Here is a 14,367-nt window from a genome sequence, read left to right on the forward strand (position 1 = left end):
GCGGCGGCGGGCGGCGATGTGCGGGCGGACGGCCTGCTCCCTGGGGGCCGCCCGGCTGCGGCGGGCCTGCGCCTATCGCGACCGGCGGGGCCGGCGGCAGCAGCCCGAGTGGCTGCGGGAGGAGCGCTACCGGCCCTCCTACAACAAGGGCCCGCAGTCCTGCGGCCCCGTTCTGCTGTCCCGCAAGCACGTCCAGCAGGTAAACGGAGGAGCGTCGGCCGGAGCGCGGCCCCCCGGGGGGGGGGGGGGGAGGGCTGCACCCGATTGGGGTGCTGGGGCGCAAAGTGGGGTTTAGGGTGGGTTGTCGGGTGGTGCTGGCCGCTTGTTTTGCTTCTCAACGTCCGTATTGCTGAAGTGTCCCTTCTCGTTAATATTGCCGTGGCCCTAAGGAGGGCGGCGAGTCGGGCTGTGCTCCCACTTAGTGCTGTCTCTCTGTGGCAGTCGGTAACTTCTGTCGGTTCTTCTCCCGGCAGTCTGAAGCTGTACTGTGGGCTCTGCTCTGCTTTGCGGGTGCCCGCAGCACTTCGGTGGGGGAGAGCAGGGAACAAAATCTCGAGCCCGGAGCAGCACAGTGCTGGGATTACCGTTAGTTTGAGCCCCAACAGCCCGAAGCAGGGAGCACTGAGCTGAGACGCCTGACCGTGGCCTCTCCCCAGGCAGCTGTGGTGCATCGCCCATATGGGGACAAGGGGTGGCTCAGGGGACTCAGGCTGAGCTCTGGGATGGCACAAGGGTCGTGAGCATGGCGTGAGTCTCTTGGCCACCTTCACCCAGCAGTTGGAACGGAGTGCCCCCCGATGCTGGTCCTGGTGTGGGTGGGAGGGAGCTCTGGGGTACATGCATGTTTCTGTATGCATCCTCATCCAGCGCTGATGTCGGGGTGCAGCCACGCTCCAGGGCTACAGCTGTGCTGCTCTGGGCAGGCAGAACGTGGCACTGCACAGGAGGAAGTGAAAGCCGCCGTGCCGTTTCCATTGCCTGAGCTGAGGCAATATGCAAAGAGTGAAAGTGAACCAGAAATCACGTTATTAAAATGAAGGTGAAGTTTGTGCCCCTTGGGATGCTCTCTTCAATCTCAGCGCCAGCTGCTTGTTAACCAGAGGAGGGATGGAGCCCATATCACCATTCTTGTCCTGGCATGGAAACTGTGCTTGTTGCTGCTGATAAACACAACGCAGCCACGTTTGTAGGGTGGGTATCAATGGAGGTTGCTCCTCTGCCTTGCTTGCAGGATGCTGACTCCTCCGAGCGGGTGCTCATGGACATGCGTTGGGGCCTGGTGCCCTCCTGGTTCAAAGAGGACGACCCCTCCAAAATGCAGTTTAAGACCTCCAACTGCCGCAGTGACACCATGCTGAGCAAGTCCTCCTACAAGGTGAGCCCCGTGGTGTGTGTCTGACTGCAGGGCTCGGCAGAACCACAACTGCGGTGCGCACCTGGCAGTGCTGGGTACTGCCACTGCCCTGGGGCAGTCCTGACCGCATCCTGCAGCTCACATCCTGCTTTGTCTCCCCTCCCCAGGGCCCTCTCCTCAAGGGCAAACGCTGCGTGGTGCTGGCAGATGGCTTCTATGAGTGGCAGCAGTGTGGCGGGGGCAAGCAGCCCTACTTCATCTACTTCCCCCAGAGCAAGAAACACCCGGTACTGCAACACTGCTAGTGCCTGAGCACTGAGCTCCACTCACACAGAGACACCCGGGCAAGGCAGGGAACAGCAGAACTGGGATGTGCAGAGAAGAATTTTCTTCCGAAGGCACTTTGCTGCTGGTCCCCCAAATCACGGCAGCGCACGGCCATACCCAAACCATGACATTCCCACCCGTCACGCCTGCTACTCCTCATGCACTGCGTATCTGCATGAGCTGCTGAGGTGTTTCTCAGGGGACTCAGCTGTGGGTTTCTCTGCCTCCTTCTGTCTGGCTGAGCTGGTGCAGGGCTGGGCAGTGGGGTGGTGGGTTGTGCTGCCCAGGCACGTTGCCTTGGGGTGGAGCGGGCATGACGCTGGGTGTCCTGCAGGCTGAGGAGGAGGAGGACAGCGATGAGGAGTGGCGGGGCTGGCGCCTGCTCACTATGGCCGGGATTTTTGACTGCTGGGAGCCACCAGCAGGAGGAGAACCACTGTACACCTACACCATCATCACCGTGGATGCCTCCAAGGACGTGAGCTTCATCCACCACAGGTGCGTGCTTGCTTTTGCTGCACTGCTGCACTGCACCGACACGGGGCTCAGCATGATTGCCGTGTCTCCTCTGTGCCCAGGATGCCGGCCATCCTGGATGGGGACGAGGCCATCGAGAAGTGGTTGGACTTTGCTGAGGTGCCCACCCAGGAGGCAGTGAAGCTCATCCGGCCCACAGAGAACATTGCATTCCACCCCGTGTCCACCTTCGTCAATAGCATCCGCAATGACACACCTGAGTGCCTGGTGCCCATCGAGCTGGGAGCCCCTAAGGTGAGCACTTGGTTGTGGTGCATGCATCCCATGCGGCTCTCACTGTGCACATCACTTCTTCCTGCTCTGTTCTGTGTCCCCAGGAGGTCAAAGCTACTGCAAGCAGCAAGGTGATGCTGGGTTGGCTGAAGAGCTCCCAGGAGGGCTCTCCCCAGAAGAAAGAAGATACTTTGCCCAGGTGGAAGAGCCAGTTCATCCACAGCCCTTCGCCCAAGAAGAGCAGTGCAGGTGTCCTGCGGCAGTGGCTGGGGCAGGAGGGGGGGCCAGCTGCCAAGAAGCACAAGGCATAGGGCAGCCAGACCCTGCTTGTCTGCAAAGCTCCCTGAGCACAATGCAGAGCGCCCGTTGGAGGGCTTTGCAGACACTAATGGGATTCTTCATACCTCTCAGGTGTTGTTCTCATGTCCTGGGTTGTTGTCTCTGTCTGTTGTTAAAGGTCACTGTTTGTCTCCTCTTGTTTTCTTCTTTTTTCTTTCCTTTTTTTTTTTTTTTTTTTCTGTTATTAAACTCTTACCTCTTTTCCACTTACTCCCATATGCGTTCTGCACAAATTAACACTCCCACCCTCTAAAAACAGCTGCAGCCCAGAGAGGCACCCAGTATGCACTGAGCATCCCTGGGTCAGGGAGGAAATGAGGCTGGGGAAGGATGTGGACTGTGCTTTTTCTATATTGTCTCTGGGGATAAGATTGAAGACCCAAGCATTGCCCCCTACCTTGGGTTTCCCTGCAGGGAGAGGGGGGGGAGAACCGTGGTGGTCACGGTTGTCATACAGTCATTCTGTTAATGGGATTTGAAGACTTTGAGAGGATTTTCTTGATCTGTGGATGGGTGCACTCAGCCTTGCTCAGAGAGGTCGCTTGTTAAAGCCCAGATAACCAAAGTGCCGTGACAGAACCGTGCAGAGCTGCTGCTTTTGAGGTCAGGGATTTTGTCAGGGGTTTTGTAAGCAGAGCCAGATGTTGCCAGCCCAAAGCCTTCCACCGCGGGGCCTGTGCCTTAAAACAGTCCTTAAATTGTCTTGGAAACAGTAAAACGGAATTAATGGGCACAACCCCAGTTGGGAGTCCTATTTTGGGACTGCTTTCGACGGTCCATCCCTGGGTTACGATCGCAGGCCGTGAGCGAGGGGCGTTGTCATCACCGGCGGGGCAGCACCCCTTGCTGGCCCCGAGGGAGGGCAACGCCGGAGGGAGCCCGCAGGGCGGGCCGGGGCTGGGCTCAGGGTCTGGGCTCGGCCGGGCTCTGCTCGACCCCGCAGGGCCGCGGACACGCGCGGAGCCAACGGCCGCGCCCCGCCGGGTGCTGCCCGCAGCGGAGCCGGGGCGCCGCGAGTCCTATGCAAATCAGGGATCGGCGCGGCAGCCAATGGGCAGCGAGCCGGCCGCGGCGGCAGCCAATGGAAAGGCCCGGGTAGGGATATCCGCGGCTCGGCGGCGGTAGCGCTGGCAGTGCGGCGGCGGGCGGCGCGCAGGGCGGAGCGGCGGCGGCGGCGGAGCGGTAAGGAGCGGCAGCTGCGGCCGGAGGGGCCCGGCCCGCGGCGCGCTGCCACGGCGTTTGTTTTCCCGCAGGCGCCGGGACCGTCTGTGCGCGGCGCTCCTGGGCGGCGGCGAGCGGCCGCTGCCTGCCGGCCATGTCGGGCCGCGGAAAGTCCGGCGGTAAGGCGCGGGCCAAGGCCAAGTCGCGCTCGTCGCGGGCCGGGCTGCAGTTCCCCGTGGGCCGCGTGCACCGGCTGCTGCGCAAGGGCAACTACGCGGAGCGGGTGGGCGCCGGGGCGCCGGTGTACCTGGCGGCCGTGCTGGAGTATCTGTCTGCCGAAATCCTGGAGCTGGCGGGCAACGCGGCCCGCGACAACAAGAAGACGCGCATCATCCCGCGGCACCTGCAGCTCGCCATCCGCAACGACGAGGAGCTCAACAAGCTGCTGGGCGGCGTGACTATCGCCCAGGGCGGCGTCCTGCCCAACATCCAGGCCGTGCTGCTGCCCAAGAAGACGCAGAGCTCCAAGAAGTGAGCGCTGCCCCTCTCCCGGCCCCCTCCTCGCCGCTGCCCCCTGCACCTGGTTCCCCTCCTGCTCCTGCGCCCGGGTTGGGGGGTGAGCCCCGGCTGTGCCCCTCCAGCTCTCCACTGGCCCCCGGCCCGGGTTGTAGTGGGGTGCTGGGGGAGCGCGGGCGAGGCCGGGCCCCTCTTGTGTCCCCACCCCGCCCCGTCTTTCTGGAAGAAGCTATTTTTGCAGGAGATGGCGGGGGTGCGGCTGGCGGGGGCCGGGGCGGTGCAGTTGGGTCGCTGCGTGGAGCTGCCGAGGACTGTTGTGGCTGCGTGCGGATGGACACGGGCACCTCCGGCTGCCTCCACCGGCCCTGGGGCCCTGCAAGCCCCCCCGCGGCTGTCCTTGCTGCCCTGGCGTGGGGCTGAGGCTTGCTGCTGCTGCACACCCTGAGCGGTGCCATCCCCGCTGCACTGCGGCAGGGGGGGCTGGCAAATGAGAAAAGCAGAAGTTTCTCCGTCAGCAAGGAGCGACTGTTAGTTTTAGTTCTGTCCGTGGTTAAAGCTCGTGCGTTCCTACTGTTAAGAAGCTCCGGTCCTATTTATTTGGAGGTATTTTATTTTGGGTAGTCCCTTCCCCCACAGAGGCAGCTCCCAGCTCAGGGGGCTTTGGGGCACTCCGGTGTCACATCCCCGCAGAGCAGTGCAAGGTCAGGCGCCGGGAGCTGCCATGTTCTGCTGCGGCTCCGTGCTGCTGGCGGAGCGGCCCCCGTCTGTGGGAGCCCCCCGTGTCCCTCGGCTCCATCACACCCCGATGGCACTTCCAAAAATGACATGCTGTGTCTTTCTGTTTGTTCAACGCCGTTTCTGGTTCTGAGAAATAAAGTGATGATGCTGTCTGTTATGTGTAACGTTCTGTGGATTAATGTTTCTTTATAAAACAACAGCAACAACAGTACGGTTTGTGCTGAAGCCTGTTCCTAGCTCGAGCTGTATGTGCTGAATGGCCGTGGATAATGTAGGCTCACAGGGCTGTCCCGTGCCACCAGGAATGGCTGATGTGCTGACAGTGTTCCTCACTGCCTAGTGCAGCCTGCTGCCGTGGAGGCCCATCGTCACGTGCATGCGGTGCTGTCTGGGCAATGGGACTGCAGACCTTCACGACCTCTTGTTTTTCTCTTGTTTTTCTGAGTAAAATGAGCAGCTTCTATTTATGTGCTGTAAGTAGCATGTGTTCAGCCTATTGCCTCTGCTGTTACCCTAGTGGGTGAAGTACCTTAGCCTGGCGCTGGCACTGTTCTCACCTAGAGCAGATGAAGCTGGATGCCTGCTGCTTCAAGGGAGGGGCTTTGTGCTCTGCTGGAGGACGTGGAAGCGGCACTTTTGTTGGTGTGCTCACGTGGTGCAGATGTCCCTTGGTTATGCTGTGCTACCCTGATCTCGGGATGGGGGGAGATGGGGTGGGAGCAGCTGGCTGTGTGCCCTGCTGCAGCACGGCTCCCTGCTGTATGGGGACCGTGGGCTTTCTCCCCACGTGTGCTGCCGTGGGGGGTGGGTAACGTGTCTGCACCCACGTCTTGTTCTCTCCCTCCTTTCCTTCAGGACCAGCGTTCTGTACAGCTGAGTGCTTTGTATTAGAAAATGCAGAACTTGTCATACTGAAAAGAATGGTGCAAACCCAATATTTGATTAAACTGGTTCCCTGTTGAATGCTGTTGAATGTGCTGTCTTGTCACCACACCAAGTCTGCTCTAGCTGGTAGTGGGCTGCAGGAGCAGGCTGTGAGGAAGCTGGCTGTCTGGGCTTGCTTTTCCCTGAGCAGAAAGGACCAGATCTAGCCTAGCACCTGTGCATGCACTTATCTCCTACATACCATTTTCCACTCACCCTGGGGGCAGGTAAAACCCTTCCCCAGCTCTCATTTCTGCTGCTTTCTTCTTTCTCACTCTGTCAGTGGTGCCTGGTAGCGTGTGGGGCCCCTGGGCTGGGAGCAGCAGAGCAGAATGAAGCTGCACCTGGAGCCTTCCCCCCGTCTCCGCTGGAGATCCTCAAGGCACTGAATGAGCTTCTGGAGGTCTGATGGGAACAGCTGACACAGATGGGGGCGGGTGGAGGCCTGTGTGTAATGGGGGATATTTACTCTGACACCCTCTTCCTTTCTTGAGTGTTCGTGGGTTACTGCTGCGATGGCACAGCAAGCCAGAGCTGCTGCATACCCTCATGCTTGGCTGGGGGAGAAGGGCTGTAGGAAGCTTCCCCCACAGTCAGGGCTAGGGTTTGGCCGGGTCTGAGGTGTGCATTCCAAGGTGTGGGTCAGGACTGGAGCTGCTGGACTCAGCAAAGGAACAGCTGTCCTTTCTTTGGCCTTTAAGTGCTGCCCAGTGAGTGCTGCACAGCAGGTTCCCCGGGGCAGGGCAGGGCACAGGGGTGTGTTGGGCTGGCTGAGTGCTGCATAGCAGGCCTGGGGCTGAGCAGCTCAGTAGCAACTGTGGTCATCCCCTGACTGCCGGTGGCTGAGGTGATGGGGAGATGCTGCAGCTGTAACTGGAGCTGCGGGCGGATGTGCACCCCTGGCAGCTGGGTGAGAGCTGGGCACTGCCAGCCACATGAATGACAGCCTGGGAAAGCCTGGCTGCTGGCAGACAGAAAGGAAATCCCGTCTGTCCAGCCTAGCATTACTGAAGGGCTCAGCCTGTGGTGTCTCCTTATCTTCACATCTGAACAGCAGTGTGACCACTGGGAGCACCTGGATTCCATACAATCTTCATCAAGCGGCTGGGACAGACCTCCAGAGCTGCAGCTCCGGGTATTGCTGGATGCCTCACGGCACCAGAGCAGCTGAACTCAGAAAAGGTGCTGGGCTCAACTACATGGAGCTTCTGAGGTCGTGCAAGCCTCAAAGTCTGCATGTCAGCCTCTGCTTCTCTGTGAGGAGAGCTGGGGACTGCAGGGCTCTCTCCTCCACTGCCTCCCCTTGGGCACACTGCAGCCCGAGGGGGGAGATGGGTGCAGGAACATGGAAATTGAGCTTCTCTGTGCTGCAAAAGCTCTCTGCCTTCATACCGCAGAGCTGGACCTTGCTGCAGTCTTCTTGGGGTGAGGTTGGCGCTGCCTGCCCTTGGGAGTCCTGGCTTTGCCCCCCGAGCCAGGCCCTAGGGGCTGGCAGCATCCGTGGGATTGCACAGAGACGCCGTGGCTCCGGCAGCCTTGAGCTGGGCAGCAGGACGCTGCCAGCCCCTCTGCCCCAGGGCTCTGGCTGGGCCAGCAAGGTGTGCTGGGGCACAGAGCATCGCCTCTGTCTGCCCTTTGCTGTCTGGGCTTGGGCTCCACTCCCCTTTGCCTCTGCACCGCACTACTCAGGAATGTCAACAGTGCTTTATCTATTTCTATCCCTGTTTGCCCAGCAGTGTGCTTAAAGGGTCTGCTGTAGGCAGCACAGGAGGAGGAAGCAGGGACACCCTGCTGCTGGCACACAGCCTGCTCCAGGGAACTGCAAGAACCTTTGAGTGTGGCTCTCCTCCTGCCTGAGGCCAACCAGCTCGGTGATGGCATTCCCTGTGCTCCTCCAAAACCTGCAGTGTCATCTATTGACTGAGGAGACAACTGCAGCTCTGCGCAGAGTGCAGCAGCTCTCCCAGCATCTGAGACGGCTGGCAGATAGCCAGCCTCGGTGTGACTGTGCCTGCCTGACCCAGCAGCTGCGTCCTGAATGCAGACCTGGAGAGCCTCCCAGAATTCACACATCTCTGTTCACCCTGCTGCCGGCCATCAGATACTGGGCACCGTGGGGATACCGGCTTCATACCCGTGCAGCAGCAACTTGAGGTGCAGCATGACCCCACCGCCCCTCCTGCTGCCCCGGCCCCCCCCGTGTTCATGGTGCAGGAGCTGGGAGGTGTCTCACAGGGCTGAGCTCCCGAGGACCCAGTGGAACAACATGGCCCAGATCCCCGGCAGAGCTTTATGCAACCTCCCTGCTGCGGGCTATAAATAGGCGCAGCCGATGGAGGGGCGGCTCACTCTGCACCGATGCCAACGGAGCCATCGGTGCCTGCACGCAGCTGCAGATCCTGGGGGAGATGCTCCCGTGCGGTGCCAGGCAATGAGGGGGGGGTGATGGAGCCCCGGGAGGCCTCGAGCTGCGCTAGGGGTGATGCTGCACCGCTGAGCCCCCCCCTCGCTGCTCCAGGCGCTTTGCCAATGACAGCTGCGGGCCGGGCCTCTCTTCCCGCCTGGGGAAATCCCCGATGCCTTTCGTGCGGTGCCGCAGCCCCCGGAGCCTGCAGGGAGCACATCACCACCGCTCCGAGTTTTTTATCAATTTATTTGAAACGACGTCAAACTGGAGAAAAAAAAAAAAAAAAAAAAAAAAAAAAGTCTCCCACCCTCAAAAACCATAACGAAACCCAACCCCAAAAACATTTAGAAAAAAAGAAAAAAAAAAAAAAAAAAAACCAAAATTAAAGGCCTTTAAGACGCGACCTGACCGCCAGGCCGGGAACCCCCACCCCCACCGCCGGGGGCCGCTCGGAAGCGCGGGCCCTTTAAGCGCGCCAGACGCCGCGGGAGCCAATTGGCGCCTAACGGGCGGTTGCCATGGCGCCGGGGGCCGGGAGCCAATAGGGGGCGCCGTGGCTTTTCGAATGGCCGCGAGCAGGAGCGGCGCGCCAGGCGGGCGGGGCGAGGAGGGGGGCGGTGAGCGCCGGCCCACGTGGCGCGGGGGCAGCGGGGGCGCCGAGCGGCTGCTATGGAAACCGGGCGGGAAAAAGCCCCGCGAGGCGGCGGGGAGAGGGGCCGGGGGTGATCCGAAAGCGCCTGCGAGCGGGGAGGGGCGCGGCCGAAAACAAAAGGGAGCGATCGGAAAGAGGCGGGCGGGCGGGAGGAGCGGGGAGGAAAAACGAGGCGAGACGGAGGGGGATGGGGCACACGGAGCGGCCCCCCGGAGTCCGTCCGCAGAGCAGCCTGCCCCGCGCCCCCCAGTCCGGGCGGGGAGCGCCCCTCGCGCCGCGCCCCCCCCTCATGCCTTCCGGCCCTTGAGCGCCTTGGGTTTCGCGGACTTCTTCACCTTCTTGCCCCCGGGGGACGCGGCTCCCTTCTTAGCGGCCTTCTTGGCTTTGTCCTTCCTGGCCGCCGCGCCGCCCGCTCCCTTCTTGTGCGATTTCTTCTCGGCCTTCTGGCTCTTGCCCGCGGGTTTCTCCGCCCGCCGGGACGCGGCGGCCGCCGCCTTCCTGGGGGCTCTATGCGCGCCGCCGCCCGCGGCCCCGTCCCCACCGCCCTCCAGCTTCTTTTTGTTGAGCTTGAAGGAGCCGTTGGCGCCGGTGCCCTTGACCTGCAGCAGCGTGTCGTTCTGCACCAGCGCCTTAATGGAGTACTTCAGGTAGGTGCGCCCATTCTGCTGATCGAACCACGCCACCTTCTTGGCCTCGTTGTAGATCTTGGCCAGCGAGGAGCCGTTGCGCTCGCCCAGCTTGCGGATGGTCTCCACCACCAGCTGGCTGTACTTGCCCGGCTGGTTCTTCTTCTTGTTGTTCTTTCTTTTCTTCGATGGCGATAACGAAGAACCGCCGGCTTTCGCCTTCTTAGAGGCCGCTTTCTTCTCGGCGGAGATCGGTGCCTCCTCCGCCTCGGTCAGGGGCAGATCGCCTTCTTCCAGTTCCACCGACATGGTGCCGGGGGCCGCGGGACGGAGGCGGGAAGCGGGCGGGCACAAGCGGCCGCGGCGTGGCGGGGCCCGGGCCCTGCGCGCTGCTCTCCGACTCCGCTCCGCTCCGCGCCGCCGCCGCGCACTGGCGGGGCGGGCGCCTTCGCCTCCCTTATATGGGCGCTGGGCGGACCGCGTTGAGAACAACAACAGCCTGGTCCGCCGCCAGCTCCCACTTGTGCTTCTTGGGGCCCTTCCGTGGGGCTCCTGCGCCTCCGCCGGCGCCCCCCGCCCCGCTCCGCCCGCGCCGCGCCCCCCGCCCCGCCGCCTCCCCACACGCCACCGCCTCCGCGGCCCCCTCCCGCCGCCCTCCGCAGCGATTTGGGGGGCGCGCCCGGCGCGGCGATGGGTATGAGGAGGGGGGCACTAGATGCGACGGAGGCTGGGACGTTGCGGCGGCCACCCCGCGCCGCCCCTCCGCCGCCGTCCGCGGCCGGAGAGGGGCCGCCGCGAGCGGAGAGCGTTGCGGGGCGGCGGGGGGCGGTGGCGGAGGCGCTGGGCCCTGGTTCCCGCGGGGAACTAACACAGGGAACGCCCTCCCGCGGCCACCGGCTGCAGCGCGGAGCCGCCTAGCCGACGCCGGGGGTCCCCGCCCAGGCGGAGGGGGCCGCCCCCCCGCCGCCCCCCACCGCGCTGCCGCCCGGACGGGGCCCCCAGAGGGGTGGGTATCAGCGCGAAGGACGGGGGGGCGGGGGGCAGCAGCGGTGCTACGAGGGGTCCGCCTCGTAATACACCCCCCCCCCGGCAAATTCCAGCTGCGAACCGAAGCTCGGGGTGGCGAGGGGGGGAAGGGACGCGAATCGACCGCAGGGCCGGGCCTGAGGGCGGGGGGCCTCTGCTTCAACTCCTGGGGAAGCGCGGGGGTGGGGGGTCCCCCCAACGCAGCCGAGCCAGGAGCTATGGCGGCGCGGGGAGAACACGCTTCCCCCCGGGAGCCCACACGAGGCTGTGCCGCACCCCCACGCCCATACACGTGTGCGCGCCCCGCATTCACACATGCGCGCACACGCGCGCACAAGCCCGCAGTCAGCCCCTGCCCACGCTCGCCGCGCCCGCACCGCCTCGGCGTCACCTCCCCTTCTCCCGGCACTGCTCCGCCATTTCCCTGCCCTCGCCCCCCGCCGCCAGCCCGCGCTCCCCGGACCTTCCCTCCCCCTGGCCGCGCACGGTCCCCGCGCGAGGCCTCCCCATGGGAGTGTCCACACCCCGCAGAGCCCCCCCGAGGGAGCACAGCGCTGGGATGGACGCACAGCCCCTTGGGGGGGTGGGGGGGCGGGGGCTTTCGCGGCCCTGCAGCCCCCGGGGCACTGCTGCGCTGAGTTGGGGCCGGACTCAGCCCTCAGTGGGGCCGGGTGTAGTGGGCAGATTGCCGCGGGTGAGAAGGAGCACACAGATACAAAGGGGACCTGGGGGCATCCGTGTGTGAGCTCTGTGGAGCTCCTGAGAGATGGTAGAGAACAGGAATACAGATTTATCAGGATAGGATTTAAATACAGTGTAGCTGCACAGAGTCTGGTGGAAGACCGCCTGTCCTCCCCCCTTTCTCCCCCCTTCCTCCCCGCTTTCTCCATGCTCTTTTTATGCACATAAACACAGCACAAATACATACATGTACCCAGAGTAGTCATACAGGCGTGTATCTGTGCTGTAGGCACACATCCATCCATCCATCCATCCATCCATCCATCCATCCATCCATCCATCCATCCATCCATCCATCGCCATCCACACAATATATTTTCCTGTGAGTATGCATGTGTACTGAGTATAGTGCTTATACATCTAGTATACTGCTTATAGGTGTAACAGACTCTGCATGTGTCCATATTTTCTATCCACCTCACTCCTGCACCACCCACCCATGTGTGCATACATATCTGATGTGTGCAAATAGAGCCCATAAATGTGTTTGCATCCATCTAGCTCTGTACGTAATCAGACACTTCTAATTAAACTGAAGTATGCTGACACAGGGGCTGTGTAGACAGCAGAACACACACAGGGACCTGCAGGCTTCTTTGTGCTCTTGTATGCCCTCCAGCTTCTGCTCTGTGGCTCTCCACATACACATAACCCTGTGCACATACACATGTATGTATATTTACTCACACAATATATACATTATAGTTTGTGTAGATGTATTGATATATGTCAGAACACACACAGACTTCAGATAAATGCATTTCCACGTACCCCAGACAGGCAGAAGCATGTCTGTGTGCCCTCATTTCCCCAGGTGCAGCCACGCTGTGTTCACAGCTGGGTGCTGTGGTTGAGGCCGTTGAGGGCTGCAGGTGCATGGGGACAGGGCTGATGCTTCAGCAGAGAAATGGCTTCCCCTCAACACAATGTGCACTGCAGGGACTCTCAGCCCAGCCAGCATCAGCCTGCACAGGCATGAGGTGATGCTTTCAATGGCAGTCAGCACAAGGCTCGAGCTCTTCAGAAAGATGCAGTCCCACCAGGACACAGCTATTGCAGGGCAGTTGTTTGAAATGGATGTGGACAGCAACAGCCAGTCAAGCAAGAGAAAAGCGTGCAAGGATAAAGCCACAAAGTAGGATACAGAACACAAAGGCTGTTAGAAGTCCCTTGAAATAACTGGCCTCGTTTCTCACTGCTTTGCTTTCCGTGTTGCTGCAGACACAGCAGTGAGTGAGGCAGCACTGAGTGCCAGCAGAGCAGAGGTCATGCCCAGGACCTAGGAACTGCACGCCTCAGGGTGAGCAGACCAGATCAGGCAGAGAACCTTTGCTCAACCCAAGGAGCACGAGCAGAGATAGCTGCCCTACTGAGGTCTGTGGGGTCACCCAACTAAATAACGCCTGCCCAGCCCCCTCTTAAGGGAACAACCTTACACTACAGAGGCTGCACCATTGAGGAAGCACCAGTTCAATGAAAAGGTGACAGAGCAGGAGGAGGAAAGCATGTTAGTGAAGGAAAAAAGAGAGTCAGAAACAGAAGTAAACAAGGAAGTTTGTTCTTGTTTAGTTTATTGGCATCATGTTTGTCTCTTTACATAAGAGCTCAGCCTACGTACTAGAATGTAGACCTCTGGAAAACAGGTAGAAGGGCTCCATTTAAGCAAGCTACAAACGCAAGAACAAATACCAGGAAGAAAGGAAGAGAGAGAAAAGGGACTAGAGTGCCAAGTTTCCCCATACCAAAAAATCCAGATTAGCAGTCAGTAAGAAGAAAAGGAAGATCCATAGTCCAGGTCGTTCATTTAGACACAGCTACCATAACCCGGGTGGGAGAGGAGCTCCTGCCACAGCACAGAGAGCCACTGCAGCACCCCAGCTCTGGCTCCTTCTCATACTCAATCCAGGACATTAGGAGTTAAGCAGGAGGAGAGGTGAACAGTGAGGTCATTTCATAGCTGTATTTAATTTTAAACCCAATAATCCAGTGTGCATGTCAATGCTGTTATGCAAATCTCAGAATTTAGATACAAGGTAGCCAGACAGATTTTCCAGAAGATGAAGCCTCTCGGCCTCAGAACAAGACGACTTACATAGTTCATCTCTACTGTACAGAATACTGCCTCTATCTGGACTCTGTGTCGCTAGCACACCACAGCTCACAAGTGTCCTCCTCACTTTCTACACAATCTGTGTTTCAGTACTTGAACATGTAATTCAGGAATTTTACACTAATTTATACATTTTTAATTGGTTGCATATATTAACATGTACTATAAGATTTCTCCTAAAGAAGCATTACATAATACATGGATACTGTAAAAAGATCTGATTAGTTAAAAGTAACAAGCATTAACAGAGATACATACAAAACTCAACCTAGTTAGACTGAGTGCTGAGCTTGCAATGAACTATGGGTAATCAGCCTTTCCAGTTGCAGCCTTCACAGGGGAAAACACAAGACAGTTAAAAATGTATGTAACTTGTTACACAGATTACCTGTAAACAGTTTCTCTCCATTGGACACCTGGAATTAGATTCAGTTCCAAACATACATACGAATTTCCATTTTAAACTAAGAGAAAGGCCTGTTACCATGAAGTGTGATGTGGATGGTGCGGGGATGTGAGCTCTGAAGTGCTGGGCTCTCAGATGCTCATGGGAGATGGGTGGATTTTGGCAGCTGGAGATGGAATTATTTTTTTTTTTTAAATTTTCTTTTTAAACACAGAAGAGGGGCTGTGTGTTTGAAGGCCTAAGTGTGATATTTGTTTGTGAAGGACTGTGCTCAACCCCTCCCTCTTCCC

The 14,367-nt window shown here is 59.8% G+C and overlaps 3 protein-coding genes across 3 annotated transcripts; 2 read left to right on the forward strand and 1 right to left on the reverse strand.

Annotated features, from left to right (window-relative positions):
* Positions 1-16: 16 nt before the first annotated feature.
* HMCES (5-hydroxymethylcytosine binding, ES cell specific) lies at positions 17-2,847 on the forward strand (the record flags this gene model as incomplete). The annotated part of the gene is made up of 6 exons (XM_079540323.1): positions 17-199; positions 1,232-1,375; positions 1,522-1,641; positions 2,016-2,179; positions 2,260-2,452; positions 2,536-2,847. 6 exons carry the CDS (start codon positions 17-19, stop codon positions 2,740-2,742), a joined length of 1,011 nt encoding a protein of 336 aa, XP_079396449.1. The 3' UTR covers positions 2,743-2,847.
* Positions 2,848-4,085: 1,238 nt separating this feature from the next.
* Positions 4,086-4,466, forward strand: LOC306950207 (histone H2A type 2-B; the record flags this gene model as incomplete). Its single annotated transcript, XM_079540383.1, has 1 exon — positions 4,086-4,466. The coding sequence occupies one exon, from the start codon at positions 4,086-4,088 to the stop codon at positions 4,464-4,466; it is 381 nt and encodes a 126-aa protein (XP_079396509.1).
* A 4,989-nt stretch (positions 4,467-9,455) lies between these two features.
* Positions 9,456-10,103, reverse strand: H1-10 (H1.10 linker histone; the record flags this gene model as incomplete). Its single annotated transcript, XM_079540272.1, has 1 exon — positions 9,456-10,103. One exon carries the CDS (start codon positions 10,101-10,103, stop codon positions 9,456-9,458), a length of 648 nt encoding a protein of 215 aa, XP_079396398.1.
* Positions 10,104-14,367: the final 4,264 nt, after the last annotated feature.

This window comes from Tetrao urogallus, assembly GCF_951394365.1.
Source record: "Tetrao urogallus genome assembly, chromosome: 10".
Lineage (NCBI taxonomy): Eukaryota > Metazoa > Chordata > Aves > Galliformes > Phasianidae > Tetrao > Tetrao urogallus.